We start from the raw sequence: 15,014 nt of genomic DNA, 5'->3' as shown, positions 1-15,014 counted from the left end.
TTGAATTCTATGACCGGATCTTTACACGTTAGGGTAGCTTTTGGTAAAGTCGACCGCCATTTTGACAGCGCTTTCATTAATTTAAAATCAGAAGCGGTTCTGGCTGTTTTTAATGCAGGTGGTGTATGATTACTGCATGTTTACTTGTTTTTTAGACCACCGGGGATAGTGCAGGTTTGTCTACGGCGGCTGTAGTGCAAGCCTTCCTTCCACTACATATTATTAACACTTCACAGTGCCCATGTGCTTCTGAAGGAGTGCCTCATCGTGGTCCATGGTTGTGGTTGTGCCGTGTTTTCGCGTCCTATTGTTCGTGCCTGCACCATGCTCATGCTAGCTTCTGAGTTACAAGGGGCTGTATTGTCATTGCCTATGATTGCAGTACAGCAACTCCAGTGAAAGTCGTTTTTTTTTTCCAAGTGCGTATCATGCCCGCTCCGGATTCCTGAATTCAGTATTGGGTCATTTCAGATAAGATTGAACAAAGCATGGCTGGTCGACCTCTTCAATTCACTTGAAATTTTTTTACCTCATTCCCGCATGTATGTAATGTGCGGATTCACAAATATTTTCGGTGGAAAAAATTTTGGCCGACTGAAAAAAAATTTGGAACCCACCCGCGTGGACACCGGCCGCTACCTGCCCATGCACCGCGGCCAAATTTATCGACGTCTAGCAAAAAATATACTAATCAGGCGGGAATGGTAATTTTTATGCTTAATGTACGCCTGGTGTACATTTCGCGCCCAAAATATCGTTGGCTAGAAGAACATATATTTTTGGTAATAAATTTCCAAATCTTGCTCAGAGCGCATTTTGTTGTGTACTTTGCGGGCCAGTATTATCGTAAGTAATGGAGCTAGAGCGTTCACATTTGAGTGAGGGCTGCTCCTGGCAAGCACAAATAAGGGCCGTAAATATCGTGTCTGTGCACACTACGGTTAAAAAGTAAATGGCGCACAAGTGTGAAGAAAAAACTAAAACACTCTTTGTTCAGTGGCTTATTAAAAAAAAAACACTTCTTCGATTTCGCTGAAATTCTCCCCAGATGTTAACCTGTGAATGTACTTCAATGCTGATTAAAAACATGTTGCATCATTTTGTTCCTGATGCGCCTACAGCGCGAGAAAAAAGCCTGGTCGGTCAGGTCTTCACAAGATCCTGAGACACGAAACAGTGAGAGCAACTTCCCGTGAATGTGCAGACGTTTGATAATTTTTTGTACCAAAGGCAAACGGTTACTTATTGATAGTATTACAGAGAATTCAGAAGCAAAACTGAAATTTTTATGTGAATTTTGGAATGAAAATAAACAATCTGCGCACCGCTAAACGTGTACTCTTCGAAGAAAAAAACAGAGAAACTCCAGATTCACGCGCATTAAAAAAAAACGCTTCTTCAAGTTTTATGAAGCATTCCACAGATATTTTCCTCTAAACGTACTTGTGGGAGCCCTAGAAATATTGTGCGTCATTCTAAGCACAGCACGGATACAGTCGTGCGGTGGCGAAACCGCTGCAATGTATGGGGGTAAAACGCGCAATTTGAAGGTCTTCGGGTCTATTTTTATAGCTTCCTCTAGATTTCCCCAATTGCGGTCACTCTTTGTCTTACATTATCAACGCTCTTTTTTTGTGCGCACTGCTGCCGTGATGCGCTATATTTGGTTCATAAGATCAGCTATTTGACAAGGTGCACGCAGTCTTGTTTTTTAACTCGCCTGGACGTAGCTTTCGTTCACCTGAAAACAAAGGTTCAACGGAAGCCCGTCCGGTCGGCAGCACACATGGCAAGTATTAAAACGGACATTGGCCACACACGACCCCGGCGCGGGTAACGTCTCCAGGTAGCGTGCCCCTCTTCGGTCCTTCTCCGGACACACTGGTTCAATAACCGAATTAGCGACCAAACAGGAAGACAAACGCCCTTGAGCCCGGTGGGGTCCGGGGACGACACATGTGGGATCTTCATTTTTTTGTTTGAGTCGAGTGTTTTTTGGGATTTTTCAACTGTATGCGGCGGCGGGAACTTGGCTGACAGAAAGAGCAGCGAAAGAGGGGACTGGAAGAAAAGGGGCTGTATGCGTTCGAACAATTACAAGTTTTCAGTTCTGTCACATTGGGTAAGTGCCTTGCGCTACCTCCCCACTATTTGACTACGATCGCATTTTAATCTTCATTTCATCACTTTTTATTATTCCTTTTAAGTATTCTGATTTTATTATTCTTTTTGTATATATTTAGCTTGTTACTCAGTCTCTTTTGTCATAGTTTTGTGGTTGCAAGCGATGACGTCTGCCATGACTCTGCGCATGCCTGCTTGGCTTTAGAAAAAATCAGGCTGTGGGCAGACGACAATCTGCCACTGTACTGCAAGGTGACTTATGTGAGTGACGGAGCTGCCAGTCACTTTAAAAACAGGTACCAGCTTAGTGAACTTCATTGCGTTTCACCAGCTTCATGAAACGCAATGGCTATTCTCCGCAACAGGGCACGGAAAGAATGCCTGCGACGGAGTTGGGGGAATCGTCAAACACCAGGCGACACTTTACAACCTAAGAGAACCACTAAGAAATGTGATTCAGACGGCAAAAGACATGGTAACTGTGTTGTCTGAGAAGATCAAGGGCGTTCACTTCATATACCTCGAGGGGAACGAAGTTTCCAGCCATCGCGAAACAAAAAAGGAAGAATGGCGAACAGTGCGTGCCTTTCCCGGCATACAGTCCTGGCACGTGTGGCGTTTAAGGAAGTCATCAGAAGCAGATATATGGAAACTATGTGCAGCGCGGACTGTTTGTGCCCCTGTGAGGAAACTGTGAACATTGATGCAGCAAGCAACGTGTAAATAAACAGCTAGTAGCTGCACGGTATTAATGGGGCGCCGATGGAACGCTGTCATTTCAAACGTTGACTTAGTTAATGTTTCTTGGCTATTCTATTCTCCTTATCTCAGAAGATATTCTGCCCTTTCTAAAAAATAAATTAGGGAAATCTGCATAAAGTCACAATCGTCGTTTTATGTCTCAGCTCCTTGTGACGAGCATGTTTGACAAGGCTCTTTTGCTTTTCAGTGATCAAAATGATGCGAGTTTTTTAATGGCTCACGCAATTAAATTAGGAGGAAAATATCTGAGGAAAGCTTCATAAAACTCGAAGAAGCGTTTTTTTTTTTTTTGCGCGTGAATCTGGAGTTCCTCTGTTTTTTCTTCGAAGAGTACACGTTTAGCGGTGCGCAGATTGTTTATTTTCGTTCCAAAATTCACATAAAAATTTCAGTTTTGCTTCTGAATTCTCTGTAATACTATCAATAAGTAACTGTTTGCCTTTGGAACAAAAAAATTATCAAACGTCTGCACATTCACTGGAAGTTCCTCTCACTGTTTCGTGTCTCAGGATCTTGTGAAGACCTGACCGACCAGGCAGGAACAAAATGACGCAACATGTTTTTAATGAGCATTGAAGTACATTCACAGGTTAACATCTGGGGAGAATTTCAGCGAAATCGAAGAAGTGTTTTTTTTTTTAATAAGCCACTGAACAAAGAGTGTTTTAGTTTTTTCTTCACACTTGTGCGCCATTTACTTTTTAACCGTAGTGTGCACAGACACAATATTTACGGCCCTTATTTGTGCTTGCCAGGAGCAGCCCTCACTCAAATGTGAACGCTCTAGCTCCATTACTTACGATAATACTGGCCCGCAAAGTACACAACAAAATGCGCTCTGAGCAAGATTTGAAAATTTATTACAAAAAATGTATGTTTTTCTAGCCAACGATATTTTGGGCGCGAAATGTACACCAGGCGTAGATTAAGCATAAAAATTACCATTCCCGCCTGATTAGTATATTTTTTGCTAGACGTCGGTAAATTTGGCCGCGGCGCATGGGCAGGTAGCGGCCGGGGTCCACGCGGGTGGGTTCCAAATTTTTTTTCAGTCGGCCTAAATTTTTTCCGCCGAAAATATTTGCAAATCCGCACATTACATACATGCGGGAATGAGGTAAAAAAATTTCAACCAAATTGAAGAGGTCGACCAGCCATGCTTTGTTTGATCTTATCTGAAATGACCCTACTGCTAATGCTAGTGGAAAAGTGCGTTCTGCGGGTTGAAAAAGAACGTCATGTCTTCTGAACATGTGAAGTAGCTTCTGGTTTTGCACAAAAACCTATGAAAAATTGAGGCCGTCGAAAATGAATGTTCGATATTCAATCCGATATTCGACTTTTTTCTGAACTTGATGTTTGATTCAAAAGTTACTATTTGGCATTCGCACACCCCTAATATGTATACTATATTGTAACTAGAAGAAAAGTGGACAGCGACACATAGCGCCTTGGGTATCTTCTGCCGACGATGGAGAGGAGTTGTGGAGGCTTACCTTGAGGTGTCATGGCCGAAACATCGTTGACTAGATCGTTTAAAAGAGTACTGACACGAAAGTTTTATGATCCATTTTTATTGCGTTTATCGATGCCTGATGGTCTGGTGAACCCAACACAGCACTTTAAATACTTAAGCATGCAATAATTAAATTAATTACTGTATTTTCTGGTCTATAGTTTTTCCGGAAAAAAAGTATATAAGTCGCACCTAAGACGCACTGGTGTACAAGACGCACTTGTTAGTTAGGTAAACTCATAAATGGTCAGTTCGTTAGAATGTGCGGCGAAAGTACATGGTTGCTGCGGCCGCCGCCACGGAATGCATCCCCCGGTAAGCAGTGCTAGACACGTGCATCTACCGTCCAAAGTCTAGACAGAACTAACTTCTTAAAAATGGTTTATTGATACACACAGATGGCACATACTTACAGACAGCGTTTAGACAAAACCATGGAAGCCTTCTTCCTCCTACTCGCTAACAAATAATTCAGCAACTTCAAGTGGGAGTTTTGCTGGCGCATCGCTGTCGTCCTCCAATCCACTGATTTCTTTTTTCGCCAACATCATCGTCAGCACTCACGGACGGGATCAGTCCGGCCTTTATGAACTCAGCTACAACTGTCTTCCTCCAATCCAAAAGTCTTCATCTGTTGCAAGTGTCTTCGCCTTGAGACCAAGCTGCATTAGACAGACCCCTGCCTACGGCTCGTTGCTCGAGCACCCACGTGCGCAGACGATCCTCGAGCTCCGGCTAGCGTGCTTTCTTACCACGGTTGCCTCCTTCGTCGATTTCAAAGTCTGGAGCACGCTAGTGGCTTTGCGCCAGACCCGTATAATTTTCTCACTAACCTCGAACTGCCTTCCCGCAGCCCAGTTTCTATTTCTTGTGCAAATGCAACTGCACGTAGCTTGAATTTGGCATTGTAATCTTTTCGCCTTGCAGGCGGCGTCATGGTTAGCAAGAACTAGGACATGACGGATGCTACACATGTGAAGCACGCCGCAATGATCAGTGCAATAAAGGTGTCATGGCGGACGGAAGTGACACGAACGGAAGTGGCCCGAAAATTGAAAGTTGTTATCAGCAAGTTGTCATTTTAAAAATTAGCAGCACATTTACTTCCTTCAGAGTAAACTGTCTGTAATAATTTATAAGCTGCATTTTGTTTTTACAACACAATTTGATGTTACTTCGAATTTATTCTTAACTGTGTCGCAGGCCATTATCATTGTTTTTGACAAGAAAAGCTGCAAATTGTTTGGTTTAACGTTCCGAAGCGACATATGGGCTATGAGAAATGCCGTAGTGGGGGCCTTCGGATTCATTTAGACCATACTGTGTCTGTTAACGTGTGCTGACATCACGCAGCACACAGGCACCTTTTCGAGTGCGGACCAGGCGCAGCCGCCACAAACCGGGTTTATTCCACACGCTAGTCGCACCAGGGGATGCACCAACGAAAATTTAAAAAAAAAAAAAAAAAGTGACTTACACACCGGAAAATACGGTACATTGAACCGCCTGAAAGTCGTTTGTTTCAATTTCCCATGCTTTCAGCCCAAAAGGCGTATATGGCAGAATCCCGGCATGACCTCACTGCTTTGTGCAGACGTCAAAACACTGCAGAGGCCGGTGGGGGCATTATTTCGACCGCGCCGCTGCCGGAGCTGAACGGCTGAGCTGCCTGAAGGTGCTAGGCCTACCATTGTGGCGGAAATTCGATGAGCGCTTTCAAGAAAAGTCCTGATAGCAACTTCTATTGGGATACCGAGCTATATTATCGCTTCCTTTATTTTATTTTTGCCAACAGTGCCTTTCTGGGCAGCGGTTATGCCTGTAGCTCTGGCTACGTGCACCCGTTTGTGAATGCGCCGGCGCCCGCTCGCCGCTCGCGGGGCCGTGCAACTGAAGTGACGTCACGAGTTTTTGACGAACGCTGTCCGCGTCCTTCTTTTGGCTACCACGGGACGATGTCACGCTGATGTCCATTTGCTGAGTGCCGCTCCGCACGCTGTTCCGTTGGCGCAATAAATGAGATCCAATTAAAATATGTCCTTCGTATCACACGCCGCCCATATTTCAGCCAGGGCATTCTGTTGAGCAAAGGAAGCGAACTGTGCAATAATATTAACGCCGAAAATTGGTGTCGGTATACCCCTTCAACCCTACTTTATGGTTCGTGTCGTTTGTCCTGCCACCACGTTACATTTTGAACCACATTACATTTTGAGCAAAGATGTTACATGGTGGCCAAACAAATGAAAAGAACCATTGCAGATGGTAAAGTGATCTACTGTTGAACCCAGATATATATCAAATCCACATATATCGAATCATTGCATACCGTATTTGTCCAGGTAATACAGTTAAACCTCGATATAACGAAGTCGTACTTGCGGGCGGAAATTTCGTTAAATCGAGAATTTCGTAAAATCGAGGTTTTGATTTTACAGTTCATTTAACCAGTTATTGAGGTTTAAAAGCCTTTTCCATCACCCAGAAACAACTGCTATGTAGTTACCTCTCCACTTAAAGCGAAATTTGTACTAAAACGCCGCGAAAATTGTGTGAATTGAGAGTTTCAACACTTAGGCTATGTAATTCGGATAGCCGACGGTAGTTCATGTGTCATCGTAAAACCGGTGCTTTTTCCGCAACGCCTCATTAAATGTGATAGCAGCCTAGGTTTCCACTTTTTATTTTTTTTCATTTCAGTTAATACTAAACGCCGCTGTTAGACAATTGAACCTGCGTCTATGCCCCGTGAACTTCACCCCGGCGAGGTGCTGGGTCGAAGTTACGCCTCTTTTCGTCCGTTCAGTGGTAGGCTTAGGCGCGGCGTTGAAGGGTGCGGCGAGCCAACAGCGGAAGGGTGCTATGAAACTTTCTAGACTTTTTTCATGTACAAAAACTCTGCAATATGGGCGCGGGATGCAACCACACCACTAGAGAGAGCCATGATTGTGAGTCGAGCGGAGTACGCGCGGACGGACTGTGTAGCAGCGCTTACGTGCTCCCGCTTAAGCGGAAAGCTTACATTAAGTATCTTCCGGTAAAATTCGATTAAGCAATTACTTTTATGCCCGCTGAGCACTAAAGAAACCCATTTCGCCGCACTGCAGCTGTCTAATGAACAAGGGTGAAACGAAGGCGACCACGTTCAAAGAGAGCAATTTATTGCCACCAGCACTCGATGTTTAAGCCGTAGTGAAGAAGTCCGTCAGCAGTGCTTAGCGTTTCTTGGCCTCGTATGCTGACAGCGCTAACAAGGCTTGCTCTTACACATTCGCGTGCGATTGCGTGCCTTAGCAGAACGTCGATGGCATACATCACTTCGGTGGCCGTCGGTCTACCGGCGGTTTCACCGACACTTCCTCAGGCTCTTGTTCGGAACACTTTTCTTTCCCTTGGAGTGCTCACGCTGCTTACAAGACTCACCTAATGATGCACGAACAAAATATTAATGTGGTTATCAGCGAGCAGAACCTAGCGCAGCAGCACCGTGAGGAAGCACGCGTAAATAAAAACCTTGAAGTAGGCTTCGGCAGCCTAAGCATAGAGGGCGCTGGCGTAAGATGGAGATGTCAAAATGGTGGCCGCACTATTCAACCGTCTATGACCACTAGCGGTTTGAGCAGCTTCTTCCATCGCTTTAAATTGTTGTCAACCGCAGATTTCACCGCTTTTCTTTCATTTTAGCCATTTAGGAGTTAATGCGAGTACTGAATGTTTTCAATGTAGGCTTTGAGAGGCAAAATAAAACGTGCCTCGACCGGAATTTCGTTCTTTCTTTCCTGCCGTGACTTCGTTAAATCGGAAGCGCCGCACGAAATTACTTCGTAAAATCGAGGTAAAAATACATGCATTTAGCAAAATTTTGAGAGAAAACTTGAAAAAATTCGTTATATCGCGACTTTCGTTAAATCGAGGTTCGTTATATCGAGGTTCAACTGTAAACCCTTTTACGTAACGTAATGAACTGCCCCCCTCCCCCCCTTTCCCGCACAGAAAAAGTACTGTTTAATGTTTTCATCTCGGCACAGTTGCTGATGCTGTTGACGATCGCTGTAACTTTATATCATGCCAAGTAGGAACAGAAACGCTAAAAAATCGTTCTAACGAAAAAAATAATAATCTCAACAGTAGCCGAAGATGCGAGCGTAAATGCTGGGGTTCTCAATTTAAAAATAGGGATCTCGCGGAATGCCACCTGCTGAACACAAAACAAAGCTTCTCGCGTATAGTGCCATGAAAGCGGTGTGACTTCTATGCCTAATTTTTGGAATAAAGTGGGTTCATTAAGCAAGTAAATACAGTATATCTAGCAGTCTAACATCCCCTTGTAAATCCCATGCAAAAAGTATAGCGCTGTTGTACGCGTCCATCGAACTCCTTCATTGGCACATTCCATTTATCAAACACCATGCCGAAGGTGCCCCTGTAAGTGGGCTTATCCTAGTGTGGCTTAGGTGATGACGACTTGTGATGCTGCATCACGCTGTGTTTCATAGTTTCCGTGCTTTGAGGTACAAATCGGTAAGCTACCAGTTCTCAAGATTTCAGAGAGCGTAGTGATTTGTGGATTTATCATATGGGCATATTTAATATTTCAAATTATCGATATATCGAACTGTTTTGTGATCCCCTTGGCGTTTGATATACCTGGGTTCAGATTCAGATTCAGATTCAGATTGTTTATTTTTAACCAAACAATACACCAGGAGAAAAATGGTGAAAAAATGGTGGTTGGAAAAAAACTGCACTACAGTTAAACCTCGATATAACGAAGTCGTACTTGCGGGCGAAAATTTCATTAAATCGAGAATTTCGTAAAATCGAGGTTTCGATTTTACAGTTAATTTAACCAGTTATTGAGGTTTCAAAACCTTGCCCATCATCACTCAGAAACAACTGCTATGCAGTTACCTCTCCACTTAAACCGAAATTTGTACTAAATCCGGCGGCGAAAATTGTGTGAATTAAAGGCAGTGGAATTCAGATAGCCGACGGTAGTTTGTGTCGTCGTAAAACCGATGCTTTTTCCACAACGCTGCATTAAATATGATAGCAGACTAGGTTTCCACTTTTTCTTTTTTTCATTTCGGTCACTACTAAACGCCGCAGTTAGTCAATTGAACCAGCGTCCATGCCCCTTGAACTTCACCCCGGCGAGGTGCTGGTTCGAAGTTACACCTCTTTTCGTCCGTTCAGTGGTAGGCTTAGGTGCGGCGTTGAGGGGTGCGGCAGGCCAACAGCGGAAGGGTGCTATAAAGCTTTCAAAGGACTTTTTTCATGCACAAAGACTCTGCAGTATGGGCGCGTGATGCAACCACGACACTCGAGATAAAGCCATGATTGAGAGTTGAGCGGAGTACACACGAACCGCTTCACTTTGTGGAGCCATGCTTATGTGCTCCCGCTAGAGCGGAAAGCTTACATTAAATATCTTCTGGTCAAATTTGATTAAGCACTTACTTTTATGCCCGCTGAGCCCTAAAGAAACCGATTTCTCCGCATCGCTGCTGTCTAATGAACACGTTTTGACCACGTTCGGAGAGCAATTTATTGCCACCAGCACTCGATGTTCAAGCCATAGTGAAGAAGTCCGTAAGCAGTGCTTGGCGTTTCTTGACCAGGGTGGGCTTTACGTGATGCTCGTATGCTGACAGCGCTAACAAGGCTTGCTCTTCAACATTCGCGTGCGCCTGCATGCCTCCGCAGAACGTCGATGGCATCCATCACTTCAATGGCCTTCGGTTTCACCAACACTTCCTCAGGCTCTAGTTCGGAACACTTTTCTTTCCCTTGGAGTGCTCATGCTGCTTATAAAACTCATCTAATGATGGACTAACAAAATATTAATGTGGTTATCAGCGAGCACAACCTAGAGCAGCAGCACCGTGAGCAAGGACGCGTAGAAAAAAACACTAGAAGTAGGCTTCGGCCTTCGGCAGCCTAAGCATAGAGGGCGCTGGCGTAGGCAACGATGGAAACGTCAAAATGGTGGCCGCACTATTAAACCGTCCATGACCGCTAGCGGTTTTTGAGCAGCTTCTTTCATCGCTTTTAATTGTTGTCAACCGCATAATTCGCCGCTTTTCTTTCATTTTAGCCTTTTAAGAGTTAATGCGAGTACTGAATGTTTTCAATGTAGGCTCTGAGAGGCAAAAGAAAACGTGCCTCGAACGGAATTTCGTTCTTCCTTTCTCGCCATGACTTCGTTAAATCGACAACGCCGCACGAAATTACTTCGTAAAATCGAGATAAAAATACATGGATTTAGCAAAATTTTGATAGAAAACTTGAAAAAATTCGTTATATCGCGAATTTCGTTAAATCGAGGTTCGTTATATCGAGGTTCAACTGTATAGCAGCTAGGCTGGGTTCTGGCCACCATCAACTCACAGCAAAGAAGCTTAAACACTGCAACACAAAACATGCATACTTCCTGTAGACAATTCAATTCGTACTCTGTAACATGTAACATGGGGTCATAAAAGGAGGATAGTTAAGACATGCTAAAACGCAAATACAAACAGTATTTGTTCACTTTATGAATATCTAAATCAGGGGTCTCAAACACGCGGACCTTTCGATTGCGGCCCGCCTTGCACATAAGTGTCTTCGTTCATGTACTGTAATTTGTTTTTTTTTTACCCTCCCAAGGTGGTCACCATGTGGTGAAGCATCACCGTGAAACAAATATTTCATATTTCAGAACCGGCGTGCAGATTTTATACACCCTGCAGATTGGTATCAATGTTTCTCCAATGCTGATGCCAAATTCCATGCAGAAGTGGCCCATGATATTTACAATATGGGGGATAGGACCTGTTTCTTTCAAATGCCAGGGTTAGCTGAGCTTTAGTTACAACACCCCCCACCTCCACCCCCCTTCATCTTCGTTTCAACACCTTCTTCGCTGTCCCGGTTCCTGCGGGACTATATTTCGGGACTGCGGCCCGCCCACTGATGTGAATTAGAGAACTCTGATCTAAATAAAGGGGTGCGCCATAATGTAGTGCTGGTCACATGTAAAAACAATCATAAAATGTAAGCAGGCGACGAGGTAGAATTTCATGACATGGTATCTAAGAGTTTCAAATGATGCATACAATTCGTACACAACAGCAAAAATGAATGAAGGTGATATGAATATTATTTCCTGCAGTCGGAGACACGTTTTCGTGAGTAAAATTCACAAGATAAAACCATCACAACAATAGTTCAACTGCATTTACACGACGTTAGCCATGAACCCGTGCAAGCCCTGTACCGTACAGACTTTTTTTTTGGAGATGTGTGTGCATGGTTGTGTGCTCTAGTGTCCACTTCCTCTTCTTTAGTGACTTAGCACCCCAGCCCACACTGGTGTGGGAGGGAATGAAGCACAGCAGACAGAGCCTCTCAATTGAGAGTTCACCTTCCAAGCGGGTCTTAGCCTTGATCCCTTCCGTAGATCCCTGTCGTCTCAATCAGCTGCTTTCCTTTCATGAGATTTACTTGCGTAATCCTTGCACTTTTGTTCCGGAAAAATCAGTGTGAAGATAGGGGGGGGGTGCGGTAATTATGCGGGGGAAAAAAAATTTAGGGGTAAAAACGAGCTTAAATGAGATTTGAATAGGTATTATACATAACCAGGCCATTTGGAAACAGGACTTACCGTCATAATTGAAGTACAGGGTCTATATAGGCACGAAGCACAAAACTTTATTCGTTGGGGCCAGCCGCCGCCCACCTTCGCCATCGGGTACCCAAATGGGAACAGTCCTAGTCCGAGTCAATGCTGCTAAAGTCACTGGCTGTTGCCTCGTCATCACTGCCGGTAGCCTTCAGAGGTTTCATCTCCATCCCATACCAAGTGGTCTTCTGTCGCATCCAGGGCATTCGATGTGCCAGTCTTCTTGAAGTTCTTGACGACGACGTCTGCTTTGATCATTCCTCACGATTCCGATATCCAGCTGCACAGCATCTTCACCAACGGTCTCCTTATCTTGCCAGCTGGTGTCAGAGCGTGCTCGCAGTCCACTCTGCATACAGGTTTTGTACGTTATCTTTGACGCGTTCAATGGCTGGCGCATGGGCGTTAAGCCATCTGGAATGACAGCCAGCTCAGTGCGTAGCTCCTTTAACTTTTCGCTTCTTGTTGGTCGCCTTTGGTTCGTGGTGTGGCCGCCTCCAGTAGCACACGCTGAACTCGTAGACGCCGAAGGGCCTGCTTGCGGCGCGGTTGCCATGCTATAGCGTATTCGATAGCTTTCAGCTTGAAAGCAGCTGTTAACTGGCATACCACCCCATGGAGAAGGGGCACCAAAACCAGCATGGTTTCAATGCCGGCGGCTGGTCTTGGTTCGTCTTCATCATTGTGTCACAGGCTGGGACACTGGACTGGAAACATCGACGTGCTGAACTGGCATGCAGCAGGGCAGGTGCAGCCTGACGCAGCTCACGTAGCCTCCACAGTCAATTAAAGCCAAAAACAGTGCTGAGCTGGAGGATAAGGATGGCAATGAACACTGCACTCTTCACCAAACACGTTATGTGACGACAGTACAAGCGAGATGAACCGTGTAATGGGGGTGAAGTGATCTATTTGGGAGAAGGCGGCGATGCAATCTATTTACGATTTAGCCATGACAGCTCCATCCATGCCTCCCCATCCCCCCGTCGTAAATGTCCAATAACTGCTTATAAATAAATACCTAATAACAAATAATAAACTGGGAAACAAAATTGACATTAGAAAAATAGTTACTTTCACTTGGCCTCACACCCGAAGTGCACACATCATGGTTGCGCTCTTCTGTGCACTTTTGGCCACCTCTACCCACACACTTCCAAAAGAGAATTCTTGGGGCTAAGAAAAGAAATTTTAAAAGAAAGCATACAAGAAAAGAAGGAAGATGTATGTAACTGAGTGAAAATGTTTTGAGAAGTTAATCCAAAGGAAAGACTGGTTAAAACTATGTACAAAGAGTGTTTTAATTTGAAACTCTATATGTAATGCAAAATTTCAGGTAGGGTTTCTCTAACCACTGGTGCTTCTAAAATATTTTGTGAGTTGCATCACAATGCTTCTGACATTTCCTGAACAGATAAACGATTATGCTTGCAGCATGTACATAAGTATTGGGAAAAAAAAAAACACTGGTTATGGTTGTTTTTTTTTTTTTTGGTTCAGCCATTAATGATTGTTCAAGCCTGCTGTGCTATATGTACTTAGAGGAAGCACTGAACAGTGCAAGTTTTCAACTAATCTTTGTCTTTTAATCAAGGCCACCAATTTGTTTTCTTTGGGGTCGAAGGATTTTAACCAAACTAGTGTCACTTCGAAAAACTTTTGTGGTTGATGAACACACCGCATGCTGAAACTTGTACCACTACTTGCTTAGAACTGTAGCCAGGCTGCCGGGCTCTAATGCCTCGTGCTTGTGCACCCATATAGGTTCCTGAAAACCGCCGCAGCTCCCAGAACTTTCATGGCCAGGTATGTTTATAGTTTGTGTGTCTTCATCTGCCTGCGAAAACGGCCGTGTGTTTGAGATTTCGGCACACGTTAAAGATCCCCAGATGGTCAAAATTAGTCCCGAGCCCTCCACTAAGACGTGCCTCACGCCTGTGTAGGGTCGGCGCGTTGAGGGGCCATGCATACAAAATACGAGTTTGTTTTATTGGAAATATTTCATGTTTTATAGTGCCCTCAGTGCTTGTCTGGATGCAAACGATGTTTTATTCACTGAGAAATTAATCAATTTAAGTTAAAATTTTGATTTTCCCGCTAAATCGCGTGTTTTCGTGGTCTGCGATGATGTCACAGGAACCGACCGCTCTGCAGCCCATTGCAAAGCCTTGTTTACCGTTAGTGAACCTAGGTAGCACCACCGTGGCAAGGCGTTTTCTGCCTTCAGTTTGTTTTTGACCATATTTAAACCTGGCTTGTTTTTGTTCAGGAAGAAAATAATCGTTTCATTAAACACAGTGCTCGCCTGACAAATATGATCACATAAGACACTATTGCTTTCATCAATTGGCCAGTGTCGTTTAATCCCAAAGCCCCGCAGTCCTCTGAGCTAAACCAAGCATAGTGCGCACAGTACCAACAGCAGTACGCATCGGTACTTCTATGTTCACGTGTGCTTTCGTAACTTCCACTGTTTGTCCCACCATTCATACTGCTCTGAAAAGAATGTGCCCTAAATCTAAGCGCAAATAGCTCGTTCGGCAAGCTTATAAGCTCTGCCTAATTTTCGTTTGCTTTTGCCAGCCTCTGCCAATCGCAGAGCTGGCTGGTGTGACATCATAGGTTCTGTTGCGGGAAATGAGCTAGTGGATCGCATGGGCATTCCCTTTTTCCCTAATTATATAGCTTATCGGAGCGAAGGTTACGTTAAAAGTGGTGTCAGTATGATTCTAACGAGGCAATCTTTTGAATGAAGCAAACTTATGTTTTGTCTGCTAGACCCTTTTAACCCCGTAATCAATCCATCATCTACCTGCTGTCGCTTTTGCACTTGTGCACCCATGTGACTCTCAGGCCACTGGCTTGGCTGGGGCGATTTGTTCCACAAAAGTGGTTCATGACTGGCCGTCGCAGGCCTTCCTTTGTAAATGTATAATTATTTTGCCA

At 44.3% G+C, this 15,014-nt stretch overlaps 1 protein-coding gene across 1 annotated transcript in view; it reads left to right on the top strand.

Annotated features, from left to right (window-relative positions):
• Positions 1-15,014, top strand: part of LOC144172646 (uncharacterized) — a 138,700-nt gene that overhangs the window by 107,922 nt on the left and 15,764 nt on the right. The window contains exon 14 of the mRNA XM_077701288.1: positions 13,833-13,874. Coding sequence (XP_077557414.1) covers positions 13,833-13,874 — 42 coding nt within the window. The remainder of the gene's footprint in view (positions 1-13,832; positions 13,875-15,014) is intronic.

Source organism: Haemaphysalis longicornis, unplaced genomic scaffold, assembly GCF_048455015.1.
Source record: "Haemaphysalis longicornis isolate Haplotype H1 unplaced genomic scaffold, Haemaphysalis longicornis Haplotype H1 scaffold_25, whole genome shotgun sequence".
NCBI lineage: Eukaryota > Metazoa > Arthropoda > Arachnida > Ixodida > Ixodidae > Haemaphysalis > Haemaphysalis longicornis.
This window is presented reverse-complemented; position numbering and strand designations above follow the sequence as displayed.